Genomic DNA, 12,571 nt, shown 5'->3' with positions numbered 1-12,571 from the left:
CAACATGAGAATCCAGCGATATGAACTTGCATCGGTTGATAAAATGTCTCCGCATTGTATCATCAACTCTTTAGAATTTTTATGTGAAGCAGTAAATCTTCACCATGTCTCAAACTACTAGATATACATAAATCTCGATCCAAATTATAAACAAAGATGAACAATTGACAGCAGCTCGTGGAAAAACACATACGCTTTATTATTGGACTTAACTTTTTTGTCTTAAAATGGACACACTAGACATATTTTATTTGATCACAACATGAAAAGCATTGGAGGACTCAATCACACGTGCACTGATTGATAAATGCTTAGTTCCCCTCCTTCACACAGTCACACACACAAACAGCTATGCTAAACACAGACAATGCATAGATGACACTGGCAGGAAGACTGATGGATCCTTGGAAGAGCAGAGTGTGTGTGTGTGTGAGAGATCTTTTAAAGACTCCTTTTGTATGAGAAGTTAGTTGTGCGTGTGTAGAGTATGAATATTAGAGGGTCTGGCAAGTAGTGTGTGTTGCATAATGTGTCTGTTGGAAGGATTCTCCATCTGTAGGCTGAACGGCCGGCTTCTTCTCAAAACAGACGCTTCTCATAACTGTAGGAGACAGAAGAGTTGGTCAGCGAGGGAAAGATCACACAACTATCCATGATGCTACGTGAGGTTTCCTGTTGAGATAGACTGGAGGCGCTAAAGAGGAAGTTTAACTGAAGGCTTGAGTGGTTGGAGGCGAGACAGAACTTTTAACGTGATGTAATGTGAAACCAAACAAAACCACAAAGTCATATTCCACTTAGTTGAGTAGATATTCTACTGTTAACAGTGTGTGTGTGTGTGTGTGTACCTGTGCAGGCTGTGGACTCCACCCTCCATTTGAGCTGACGTTGTTCTCTTTTCAAATTTCAGATCTCCAGAGTACATCATGGCTCTGCCGGGAGGAACGAAATCCCGTTACACACAACACCAGACATCAAGGGGGAGAAATACAGTTCGATGCGAGCACAAAGGGAAGAATATAGTGAGACACAAACGGCGGGCAAGTACCAAGGCTAAAGCTAAAGAGTCCCCATACCACGACGCCTGTCACGATAATTACGTTAGACTTATTGTACGATATATGGACCTGACCTCGATGCTGCCTGTTGTTTGTTTATAAGACCTGGGCGCAGCACCTAACTGTTTTTTCACAGTGCGTGAGCCGAATGAACAGAACGTCTTGTTGTCAAGAGGAGAGCCCATTGACGAGTCGGGGTGTGGACTTTGTTTGAAAACGGTGGCAACAAAAAGTGGCAATACAACTTAAAAGCTAATCTAAAAAAACAACCATTTGTTTAGGATATTTTAGTATTTTTTTCACATTCCAATTCCAGTGTCTGATTATTAAGAATGAAGTTATTTGCTATTTGAAGGGGTGTACTTGCATTATTATGCCATTATATTAGTGGCATAAAATGGTCTTAAAATGACACATCAATATTTTTTTCTGTTTTGCTATCCATGCAAACAGATGAATAAACTTTAAAGGGGAAAAATTATATTTGAAGGAACACTTAGTCAAGATGTGTTAAATGAAACAAGAAGACTTCAATATGGGGAGGGGTTAAATGGTTTTATACCCACTATTTGAAAGCTCAGAATCAAAGTGGAAATAATATAAAATGCATACAATGTGCTCTACATAGACTGATCATGTACAGATCTTTTAGACTGTTAACACATTATTTATGTGAGGCTAAGGAACACAGGTCAAAAGAGCTATTTTGACATACCACTTGTGATTTAAAAACAAATCAAAGAGGAATAGCCGCTTTCATTCTGAAAGCCAGATGTTGTGATTATTTTTTCTTCTGCGACCTCTAAAGAACTCATTACAATGCAGTTTTACATTATTATCTGTCTGCTTGTGTGCTTTTACCTGAGCTGTGTGAGACTCTTGGCTCCGATGTCCTGACAGGAGTGCTGAATGCCAGCCAGCAAGTAGGGAACAAACTTGTGGATGGAGCCTTTGTCCTGTACCGCTCCAGAAACCCCCTGAGCAACTTTAATCTTATCACACTCACTGTGAGGGGAGAGAATAATATGATGGGGTTAGTGGCATAGAAAGAGTGTATACTTATGATGTATCTAAAGCAGATGCTTTTGTGCTACCTGTATACTACCACCTTGTGGCTAAAGATTTGATTCATAATAAAGTGAATAAATGAAAGCAGTTTCTTTTGAAAACTATCACCCCTTTGAGGATGTTGTGATATTTACTTTCAAACCAAACACTTTGTTATTGGGTAAAATGTCTGCCACTCTGTTCTTTGTCCTTTTCAAGTTGGCTCATCATTCTTCAACACCACCACAAGGCAATAATGTCTAATGTTCTGAAAACCACTGAAAATCAAATGAGGAAGTGTTGTCATCTGGGAAAAATTGGCATGGCGGGGAGACTATGCTGTAATGTGTAGTAATGACAACTGTATTTATATACCACCTTTCAAAAACAGTAAAAGTACTTTACACTAAAAACAAGTCAAGAAGATCCAAGAAGATCGTTTGTTTTTGTCTTGCTGTACCTGAAGTATCTGGTCTGGGAGCCCAGGTTTTTGTCCATGGCATCCAGGGAGCCCATACCACGGTATTTCTTCAGCCTGATGCCATCAGAGAAAAAATATTCACCAGGAGCTTCACTGGTAGCAGCCAGCAGAGAGCCCATCATCACTGGACAGAGAGAGAGAAAAAGACATTAGTAAGTGGGAGTTAAGCTGGAAGACTGGAAATGAATGATGACTACAGAAAGGCTTAAATGGTGTGAAAAGACTGGTGTTTTTGCTTTTTTTGTAGTCCTCTGTGTAACATGGATTTAAAACAAATACTATGGATCTTGTAGTCAAACCTGAAATAAGTTATTTTTTTATTTAGTGCATCTATCACAGACATCATCTAAATATTTCAATTACAAACTCCTGCACACTGACTCGGAAACTCTATCCATACCTGAGGATGCTCCCAGTGCCAGGGCTTTGGCAATGTGCCCGACAGTTTGGATGCCGCCGTCAGCGATGACCGGCACACCGAAACGCCGGGCGTACTCTGACACCTTGTAGACGGCTGTAGCTTGGGGTCGGCCGCACGCCAGCACTGAAAGGAGGAAGAAGAGAGGCAGAGGAGGATTACATGATGTAAAAAAATGTGTACAGCTGTAGAAATTAGTCATCTTAACTATGTATTTCTAGTGTCATCATGGCTGTTGGCCTAATAGTACAAGACTATGACACCGACGCTTCACCCACCAGAGAATACACAACTGCAGCTTACAAAATGCTGGGTTTTTCATCTTTACCAGCCCATTATTCGTTAATATCGTCATTATGTGTTTACAGCAACATGGCTCTGACACTTGCACTCCCCTTTTCTACCTTGGAGTGTTGGCCAAGTAATTTAATATAAATACAGATGAGCTTTGGAACCAGGAATCATCAACTGGCTGATAATTTGATAAACTGACATCCAAAACTTCCCAACTGTAATCAGAGAGTTCAGTTTTGGCACGCACAGTGGAAACTCCCAGTGATCCAAGTGACATAAAAAAAAACAAAAAAAAAAATCACACAGTGAATGAGCAGACAGGCTGGGGACGTTGTCATGTCTGGTAAAGAAAAGTGAGAAGAGGATGTTAAACTTGTCACATCAGCAGACAAGACCACACTGCACTAGGACTCTAAACCCTTCTCACACATTATATGCTGTCTCTAATCAGCTGAACACTGCTAATCAATTGATTTCAATTACATCTCTAAGATTTCAACCAATAATCTTTCATACCAAGTAATGGACAGTGGTGATCAAATTCACTAAATGCCAACAAAGAGAAACAACCCAATTCCTTTTACAAAGTTGTTTTGCTTCCTGTGAACTCAGGGGTGCACGGTTCTACAAAACTAGCAATGCTAGTTATCCTGCTATGTATTGATGACCATGATCTAAGAGAGGAAATGTTATAAAGGGTATTGTTTGTATAAGTAACCAAGCAAATTCATGTCGTCAGTAAGCATAAGTAGTCTATCTGAATCCAGGGCGGGAATGGCGGACTCTGCCACCAACAACGAAAACTAATATATAGAGAGGTATAACAGAATGTAAATACATTGACTGGCTATTGCTAAAAACAAAAGCCAACCATAAATAGTATCAAAAATGGATTTGATTTCATGAAAGTCTTAAATATTTAATCAGAAGTACAGTAGCTGAAGGGACACTTGTCAGTGTAATCCTAATTTAGTGCTGCAACTCACATTGTATGTGATTATGTGAAACCGTGCAGCCCAATATGTTCAATAAATCACAATCCTGTCACAGAAGCAGCACACCAGCCACCATCTGACCAATGGTATCCATGGGCAACCAAAGGACACAAGTGGATAGTGTCTCAATCTGATGACATCATCAGGACCAGAGACCAGAAGGCCAGTAAAGTGGGTGGAGGAAAAGCAACATTCACTCAAGGTGATTGACAGATTAGTAAGAACATAGGAACAAGCAAAACCCCAAAACCCCAAAGCATCCAAGGCCAACTCCCAAAACAAACAAACAAAAAAAACTTACTACCACTACCTCTGCTACTTCTACCAATGCAAAGCTGTTAACCAATCAATGCAGCAGGCTGTGAAGGAGGGGGTGGATCCAATGGGAGCCCACTGCAGGCCAAAGGGGGCGGGGAAACTTACTGGAATATCCCGTAACAGTGGTTGGGGTTTTGGGGCTGTGGAGCTTTATTGCTGGTGGTACACTGAGGGTAGCTGAACATGGACACACACATACACAAACACAAACACACACAAACACACACATACACAAATACACTCACAGACACACACATACACAAACACCAGGGTGGGACGTAGGGGAGAGAATGATGGAGAGGGAGGAAGCCAAGAGAAGAGAAGGAATGGGAGGAGGCAGGTAGGAGGACAACAAGATGAAGATGACAGACAAAAGTGAAGAAAACCGTAAGCAAAAGAAAATGAACAAGAACAAATATTTCTAATGCTTTGAGAGGAATCACGGACAAGATGAAGAGACAACAAGACACAGCTAAATGTATCCCAGTGACAATTTAGATTTAAATTCTAAACCTTTTCACACCAAAACAAGTTCAAATTCAAATCAGCTTCATTTTTCTTGGGAACTGACTCACAACACACCTAACTGCACAATTTAACCAACTACAGTTTGTCTTTCCAGATGGTCACAATGTCAGATCAGGTGATCATAGTACCTGACGTGACTTGGCTGAGAGAAATGTCAGACTGAACCCTGACCAATCATAGCTTGTGTTCTTGAACAACCCACACAACTTGCAAAAGGTAATCAGCCAAGAGGCACCAGAGACAGACTTCCAGGATCAGCAATGTCAACGTCAACACACTGCACCGGAATCGCAGAGAAGGTCACAGACGTCAGACGGCACAAGAGGAGGTAAACATAATTCTGACATGCTTGTCTTTCCATCTGAGCCTCTTGAGGAGTCCTAGATGCAGAATCAGTTATTTTCCACTAAGACACACGATAAAACAACTAATTGTTGAACCACACGAGTATTCCTCTTTCTGCTGCCAAACCAAAGTCAATCAAATTGTTCAACAAAAGGACAAACTACACATCCTTTCCCCCCTTTGACTGGCAGAATAAATAACCACATTGGAGACTCCAGATTGGCTGATGGCTGCTTTGTGGGTGGGAGCGAGGCTGATGGTGTTTGTTGAGTTTGCTCGTCAGTCACTTACCTTCCTGCGTGATGCAGATGGAGCCGCTGCCCATTCCCACTCTTAGCGCGTCCGCTCCTGCATCAATCAGGTTCTTGGCCTGAGCTGCAGTCACCACTGCAGCAGACAGGGGGAGACAGAGAGGCTGTTAGAGCTGGACAGCGACAACGTTGTCACAATGTGCGCATCTCTAACTGTAAGCAATGTGATCAACAAGCAACTTTCATTAGCCTTTGAGGCATCAGGGGAGCACAGCCAATTGTTTGAACAGTGAGAAACATGACACAGCTGATTTCTTTGCAGTTCTTAACAGTCTGTGCAAATGTACAATGGAAATACCTTTTCTGGTTATATTGCACATGTTGGTGAGTAAAGATAAGTGTAGTTACCATTGCCTCCGATGACCTGTAAGTTTGGATATTTTTCTTTGATAAATTTGATCATGTTGACTTGGAAGATAGAGTTGCCCTGAGACGAGTCCTGGAGGTACAGAAGGAACATAGAACAGAGCATCATTTCTCTGACTTCACAGCTAGCAGACAACCTAAAACCTAAGTCTAATGTAGTGCATCCAGCTCAAATCAAATGGAGTCTGCACACTATTCAATTTGCTGCCACAGTTCATGGTTTTCATCCCCTGTGGATCTTTATCAGTTCATCATTAACAAATGTGTGCAGACTCTGCCTCGTTGATTTTTATATGTTTTGATGTCTGTCCTGCACCAGAGTACCTCAGTGAATGTGCACACCACTACTACCACACAAGTAAACCCACTTTTTTATTACAAATCTGTGAAAGAGTCCCAGTCTGTTCTCCATAAGCAGTGCCAGTACTGACTCATCTGTAATAAACCACCAAAAACCCGTTTGTATGTTTTTGTTAGGGAACAAAAGCAGCCCTCCCTTTGCCCCAGTACAGTAGTGCAAGCCAGTATGAGCCCGGTCCCCTTGACTTAATTCCTCCTGGTCTTCATGGTAAACTAAAGTTTCCTGTACTAAAGCTCCTTCTCCTTACCAGTACAACCACATCCACCCCGCTCTGCGCCAGCAGGTCAAGTCGGTACTTGTCATCGTTGTGTGTGCCGATGGCGGCGCCACACAGCAGCTGTTTGCGGGAGTCTTTGGAGGCCAGAGGGAAGTCTCTGTTTTTCTTCAGGTCTGTGCGGGCGATGATGGACACCAGGGAGCCCTCTTCATTCACTATGGGCAATTTACCTGCAGGAGGAGAGGAGAGAGGTTAAACACATCGACAGATTTGCACGTTTTGTGTCATATTCTTTTAACGGAGATGATACTTGGGGTTCCAAAAAGTCATGAATAATTCTTGTGAGGAATACATTTAATTTAAAGTCCTCCTCACCTTTCTTACTCCTCTGGAGGATTTCATTGGCTTCTTTCAGCGTCACTCCAGCAGGGGCCACCACTAGATCCTCTCGCTTTGTCATCACCTGTCAGGACCGTGACACACACATCTAAAGGAGAATCTAATCCTCAAAAAATTTTAAAAATCTAGTAGTACAACGGCTAAAAAAAGTGCTAGTATCTATGTAAACCCTGGACTTGTGTGATGTCAACTAATTAGATCTCCAATGTCTAACACTTCGTCTCTACCCTCTGGCACACATGAAAACAAGATGTCTACACAAGCTTAACAGAACTAGGCACGCAACTAAATTTTCATTATTGCTTAATCTACCAATTATTGCTTTGATTGTTTGGTTTACAAAATATCCTAAAATAGGATTCATTTCTCACAGCCTGAGGTGATAAGTGGAAGTTTACTATTATATATATCTGACTAAAATGCATTAAATCCTCACATTTGAGAAGCTGAAACAAGGGAACAGATTCTGCATTTTTGCTTGAAAAATGACTAAAACGATCGATTATGGAAATGATGAATTTTCTAATTAATCGCTCTAATCAACTATTTGAATTTGAGCCTGACTAATATCACAACCCAATATTTGCTATTTACACACATCATTGTTCTTAATATAGTTTATTACGCAGCTGTAAAATATCCCTATATCAGTCTCAAAAATTTGCTTAGCTATTAAATACCAATATGTATCATCTCGATTCATCCAGCCTTAAACATCAAAGTACTTTTAGTCACTCCACCCACCTCGCTCAGTGGCAGGTCGTGGTCTTCCTCCTTCAGGAAGTCGATGTCTCTGGAGGAGATGATGCCCACCAACTTGCCGCCCATCTTGCCGTTGTCTGTGATGGGGATTCCGCAGAAGCCGTGGCGAGCTTTGGCCTGGAAGACGTCCCGCACGCACTTGTTGGGGCTCATCACCACGGGGTCCGTGATGAAGCCCTGTTCATAACGCTGGAGGAGGTAGGCAAGGAAGTGAGGAAAAATAAGGAGGGGCAGGAGAAGAAGCAGTGATGTAGAACAAAAAGAAATGGAAAGGGTGTAAGGGATTCATTAAGGGAGGGTTGGGTACAGAATATGTGAGCATTTCATTGCCTACACTCTACAGCAGAGAGCAGGGGATGCAGGGAAAACAAAACATGCCTCTACATCTTTCAAACTGACAGCAGCAAATAAAAAGAGAAGAAGAAAGACAAAGAGAAGCTGATGTGAGATGAAAGAAAAGATCAACGTAAGAAAAAGGAGAAAATAATCATATGAAAGACTAGCAACACTGAAAGATGACATACAGGACAAATAAGATAAGATAAGAGAAACAATCTTAAACAAAAGAAGATGAGGAGATTAATGAAATGGAAGAAGGGATGAAGGAGTGTAAAGAGAAAATAAAACCACACAGATGGTTGTAACCACCTTGACTTTGCGAACTTCATTGGCCTGAAACTCTGGAGTGCAGTTGTGGTGGATGAAACCGATGCCGCCCGTTAGCTGAGAGGAGACAATACATCAGTGTGAGTGAGTGAGCGCCATCGTGTGCTAACATGAGAGCAGGAACAATAAACAATGTAATAATCCAAGGAAACCATTTGTTGATGTGTCGAACTTACTGCCATAGCGATGGCCATGTTGGCCTCTGTGACAGTGTCCATGGGAGAGGAGACGAGGGGGGTTTTCATGGTGATTTGTTTGGTGAGCGCTGAGGTCAGGTCCTGGATAAAAAGACATCAGGAGGATATTTCAAAGCAAAAGCCACACAATCTTGCTTTAAAATTAAAATACAAACTATAAATTCTGGGTAGCCATAATTCACTGCTCTGACTCGTGGAGGCATTGTGAGCCTAATTCAGAGAATATTTGTGACTAGAGGCACAAAGCTGATAATCCTCACTCTCTCAGACTCAGATTTAATACCACAACAGCAGCGTTAATCAGGTTTTACGTGTTGGTAATCATTTGTCCCTCATCCTGACTCACCACTTGGTCTGCTGTGAAGTCGATGTAGCCTGGCAGAATCAGGAAGTCGCTGAGAGACAAGAAAGACGAGGTTAGGGCAGCAAAAAGTTTTTGTCCATCCTAACAGCTTTGAACCCGCCTCGGCCAATGAAGACACGAAAGATTCAATTCATGATCTGGAACCTCACATTCCAAACCTGACAACCAAGAAGGCACTCAAGGAAAACTGTGACTTGAGCGACTCCGAGCGGGACACGACATGAATATCTTTCTCGGGAATCTTCAGAAGGTGTCATGTGACAGTACGAGGGCATGTGTTTTTGCAGGCAATTTCTTAAAGGCTAGGCATGCTGATCCATGTGGCATATGAGTGACAGTGAGGCCCATGTGAGACGAGACCTAATAGAGTGTGTTAAAGCATGTGACATGAGGGACTGTCAGCCACTACTATGCTTTAATATGCCGTCAGTGGCATTAAAATCAATTAAATCATGGGTTCAGTGGGTCAAAGGGTCATCAGTACACATTTGTTTTGACACTACTGCATTTGCTTATTCATAAAACAGCGCTGAAACATATTCATTTAATTGAGAGAACAATCTATATTTGATCAGCTAACTGCTTTAATGATTCATCCCATAAAAATAAGAAACATCTTTGTTTTACAAAAGCAATGAGTAACCTGCTTTTCTCCATTTCATATCATTTAAATTCTTTTGATAAAATAAAATCTCGATTCTTCTTTTCTGATTAAATCGATGAATCGTTCACAATCTCCCTGAACCCAAGGTGTTCAACAGATATTCAACTCATGATAATATGAAACAGCAAAATTAGAGACGCTGAACCCAGAAAAGATTTGCCATTTTGACAATTTTAAAAAGACATCACTTTATAGAACTGGTGGATATAAAAACATATCGATATCATGAAATGACCAAAGATATAATCTGGGATTTTGGACACGAAAAGGTGTCACCATCAAGTCAGCACATGGCACTGCTGTCTGTGCTTTGTTGGATAGAGGACTAACAAGTAGATGCTCTAAATATAGCCGGGGGACAACACAGACCAGCATAACAACACAGGACTGTAAGCTAGGACCTAAATATGGGAGCAGTGTGTGTACAGAAAGAATGTCCTCCCCTCTCATTTCCAAGAGCCTGGATTTCAGACTCCACAAGTGTTTTCACTTTTGAAACCAGGTACTTCACTTATCAGCAATCCTACTGTAGTTGGCAATGTTGGCAGTCACAAAACCTCACTGATGGCCAAAATACAAACATGTTCTGCTGCCAACTATGTTGTCCCGCTTAATATAAACACAAGGGCACTAGTTGTATGAACTTGTTCCTACAGTGGATTAATAATACAGCTTATGTTTTCTTATATTACTAAGCCTTTTTCACAGTTTCATGTTGTAGATTGCATACTTTGAGCTATAAATAATATGTATTAAGAACTTCAAATTTAAGACCTTTTGGTAACTTCTAATGTAAACGTGTGATTACTTTGGGAATTAAAAAAAAAAAAAGGGACACTCCAGTTTTAAAAATGAAGTTCAGCCACGAGGGGTATTACTGTATAATGTCCTCTGTGGATCTGGAGGAGCTCTCTGAAGTTTGTAGAAAATAACCCTGATGATGTGACAATGGAAAATGCTATTGGATGCATTATTGGAAATGTGGGATCAAGTGTTTTTGGAGCTTGACTCATTCTAGGGACTATATCCAACTATAAAAAGGGTAATGGCTATACGTTTCTTTGAGCAAATACTGGATCGATTGATCAGTAATCAAACTGCCACTGACATGAAACATGGACCCAGGCTCGAATGTCAGTTTGCTTTTGACTATTGTCATTCACTCATCTAATATTGATAATCTATTATTTGGCCAACACTCCCACAGTTGGACTTTGACAGTGAATGTATAACGCTGGCTCAGTCCGACTTTGGCAACACCAAATCGAGTTGTTGGCTAGCTACGTCAACATGCTAACGTTGAAACAGTGAAAACACCTCACAGGCAGGGCGCTACTGTTAGCACACAAAGCTAAGTGACAGAACTTGAGTTGGTTGAGTGTGTTGCCGTGCCTGGCCTGGTTAGCCCGGGGCACAGGAAAGGTGGTGGTGGTGGTGTCTTTACTTGTACGTGAGCCCGTCTCCTCCGTTGAACAGCTGCTGTCCCGACAGCCCGTCATCAGGGACGTAACCGGTCTGCCCGCTGATCAGGTAGTCCGCCATGGCGTTCAAATGACCCTCGGTCTTTAATAAGAAATAAACTCGACAAGACGCTAAGGCCAACGAGCGAACACACAAACACACACAGGCCCCGGGAGCAGAGACCGAGAACTTTCTTCCTTCGCCCTCTGTGTGTTGCTCTGCTTCTCGGTCAGTTAACTTTCCGACAACCGTTGTCGTGCTCCGCGCGCCTCTGAGCAGCCGGGGAGGTTCCTGTTGTCTGGCTGTCTGTCACCGGTTGGAAAAAATAAACAGAAAATGTCGGTGTGAAAGCTTGTTTGTCGGCCAGAGCTCTCCGCTCATGCTCCTCAGACGGTTCCCGTCGACACGTGCGTTATTCCCCTCTGACAGCGTTTCCGACACTGACGTCACGTCCGGCCGACCCGCCCCCTCATTTTTTGTAAAGAAAAAGACCATTTTTACAATCACATCTGAAAAAGAATCCAGTCAGCGGAACACACAGAAGACATCCCCAATCAGCCCGTCATTACAGTCGGTGTGTTCACATTCATATTCTCATACATACAGTGAATTATTGCTGATATTTGGCTTGGTGTATCATCCTGCAACTGCTTTATCAACATCGAATTTTATCATACTGTATTATGGGATGTTATTTGGAAATAAGTTAATGGCTCTCACTGAGGTCAGAAATGCAAAATGTGTCATTCTCTTTTACAGTGGCTTCAAGGAATCCTACATCCTTACAATCATCAGAAATACTTTAATACAACAGGAAGTGCCTCCCTACCTGTCCTGCTTTGGAATAAACACTTGAGGGTGCAATCCTCCCCACACTCCCATGTTACTGTGTGTGTGTGTGTGTGTGAAGGTGAAAGTGGGTCACACACATAAGGTCAGGCAGTGCAGTGGAGCAGTTAATACCATCTTGGCACATTATTACACTCTATATTACACTATATTAAGCTGTGGCAGACACCCCGGACCCTGTATGAAACGAGGTGCCAATCCGATAATGTCAGAGGTGGCCTGAGTTTCTGCAGCATGTGTCGACAGCATAATAACTGTTGAGAAACATTAAAAGTACTCTAAATATTTAGAACAATATGTATAACATCTAAATCATCTGAGACAGACGTGAAGTCCAATTGGCACATTGAGTTCTTATGTTAGAGGGCAGTGTGTTGGAAAACATCTTAATAATCATAAGGAACTGCAACGGTCTGCCAAAATAAGGTTGTCTTTTTACATTTGTTTCTATTAGTAGTTTATTCTGCAAA

The 12,571-nt window shown here is 41.8% G+C and overlaps 1 protein-coding gene across 5 annotated transcripts; it reads right to left on the bottom strand.

Moving 5' to 3' along the window:
- Positions 1-183: 183 nt before the first annotated feature.
- On the bottom strand, positions 184-11,626 carry impdh2 (IMP (inosine 5'-monophosphate) dehydrogenase 2). 5 transcript variants are annotated; one of them, XM_070909821.1, is made up of 15 exons: positions 11,236-11,626; positions 9,110-9,158; positions 8,743-8,844; positions 8,549-8,623; positions 7,883-8,089; positions 7,115-7,202; positions 6,770-6,969; positions 6,144-6,234; positions 5,776-5,871; positions 4,717-4,788; positions 2,987-3,130; positions 2,566-2,710; positions 1,920-2,063; positions 849-932; positions 184-601 (listed from the first exon to the last, which is right to left on the bottom strand). In XM_070909821.1, exons 1-15 carry the CDS (start codon positions 11,331-11,333, stop codon positions 580-582), a joined length of 1,617 nt encoding a protein of 538 aa, XP_070765922.1. In that variant the 5' UTR covers positions 11,334-11,626; the 3' UTR covers positions 184-579. The 5 variants fall into 5 exon arrangements, with proteins under 5 accessions (XP_070765922.1, XP_070765924.1, XP_070765926.1 ...); XM_070909823.1 differs by lacking the exon at positions 4,717-4,788; XM_070909825.1 differs by lacking the exon at positions 4,717-4,788 and having other exon boundaries at positions 8,564-8,623.
- Between the last annotated feature and the right edge of the window lie 945 nt (positions 11,627-12,571).

The sequence above is a fragment of the Enoplosus armatus genome, chromosome 8 (assembly GCF_043641665.1).
Source record: "Enoplosus armatus isolate fEnoArm2 chromosome 8, fEnoArm2.hap1, whole genome shotgun sequence".
Taxonomy (NCBI): domain Eukaryota; kingdom Metazoa; phylum Chordata; class Actinopteri; order Centrarchiformes; family Enoplosidae; genus Enoplosus; species Enoplosus armatus.
The sequence above is the reverse complement of the archived record's forward strand: the minus strand, read 5'-3'. Positions and strand labels throughout refer to the sequence as shown.

Coding starts and splice junctions, on each gene's coding strand:
- impdh2 (XM_070909821.1), bottom strand. CDS start 11,333: ATGGCGGACTACCTGATCAGCGGGCAGACCGGTTACGTCCCTGATGAC. Junction 2,064..2,565: donor TCCCAGACCAGATACTTCAG/GTACAGCAAGAC, acceptor CTCCCCTCACAG/TGAGTGTGATAAGATTAAAG. Junction 602..848: donor GGAGTCCACAGCCTGCACAG/GTACACACACAC, acceptor TGTCTCCTACAG/TTATGAGAAGCGTCTGTTTT.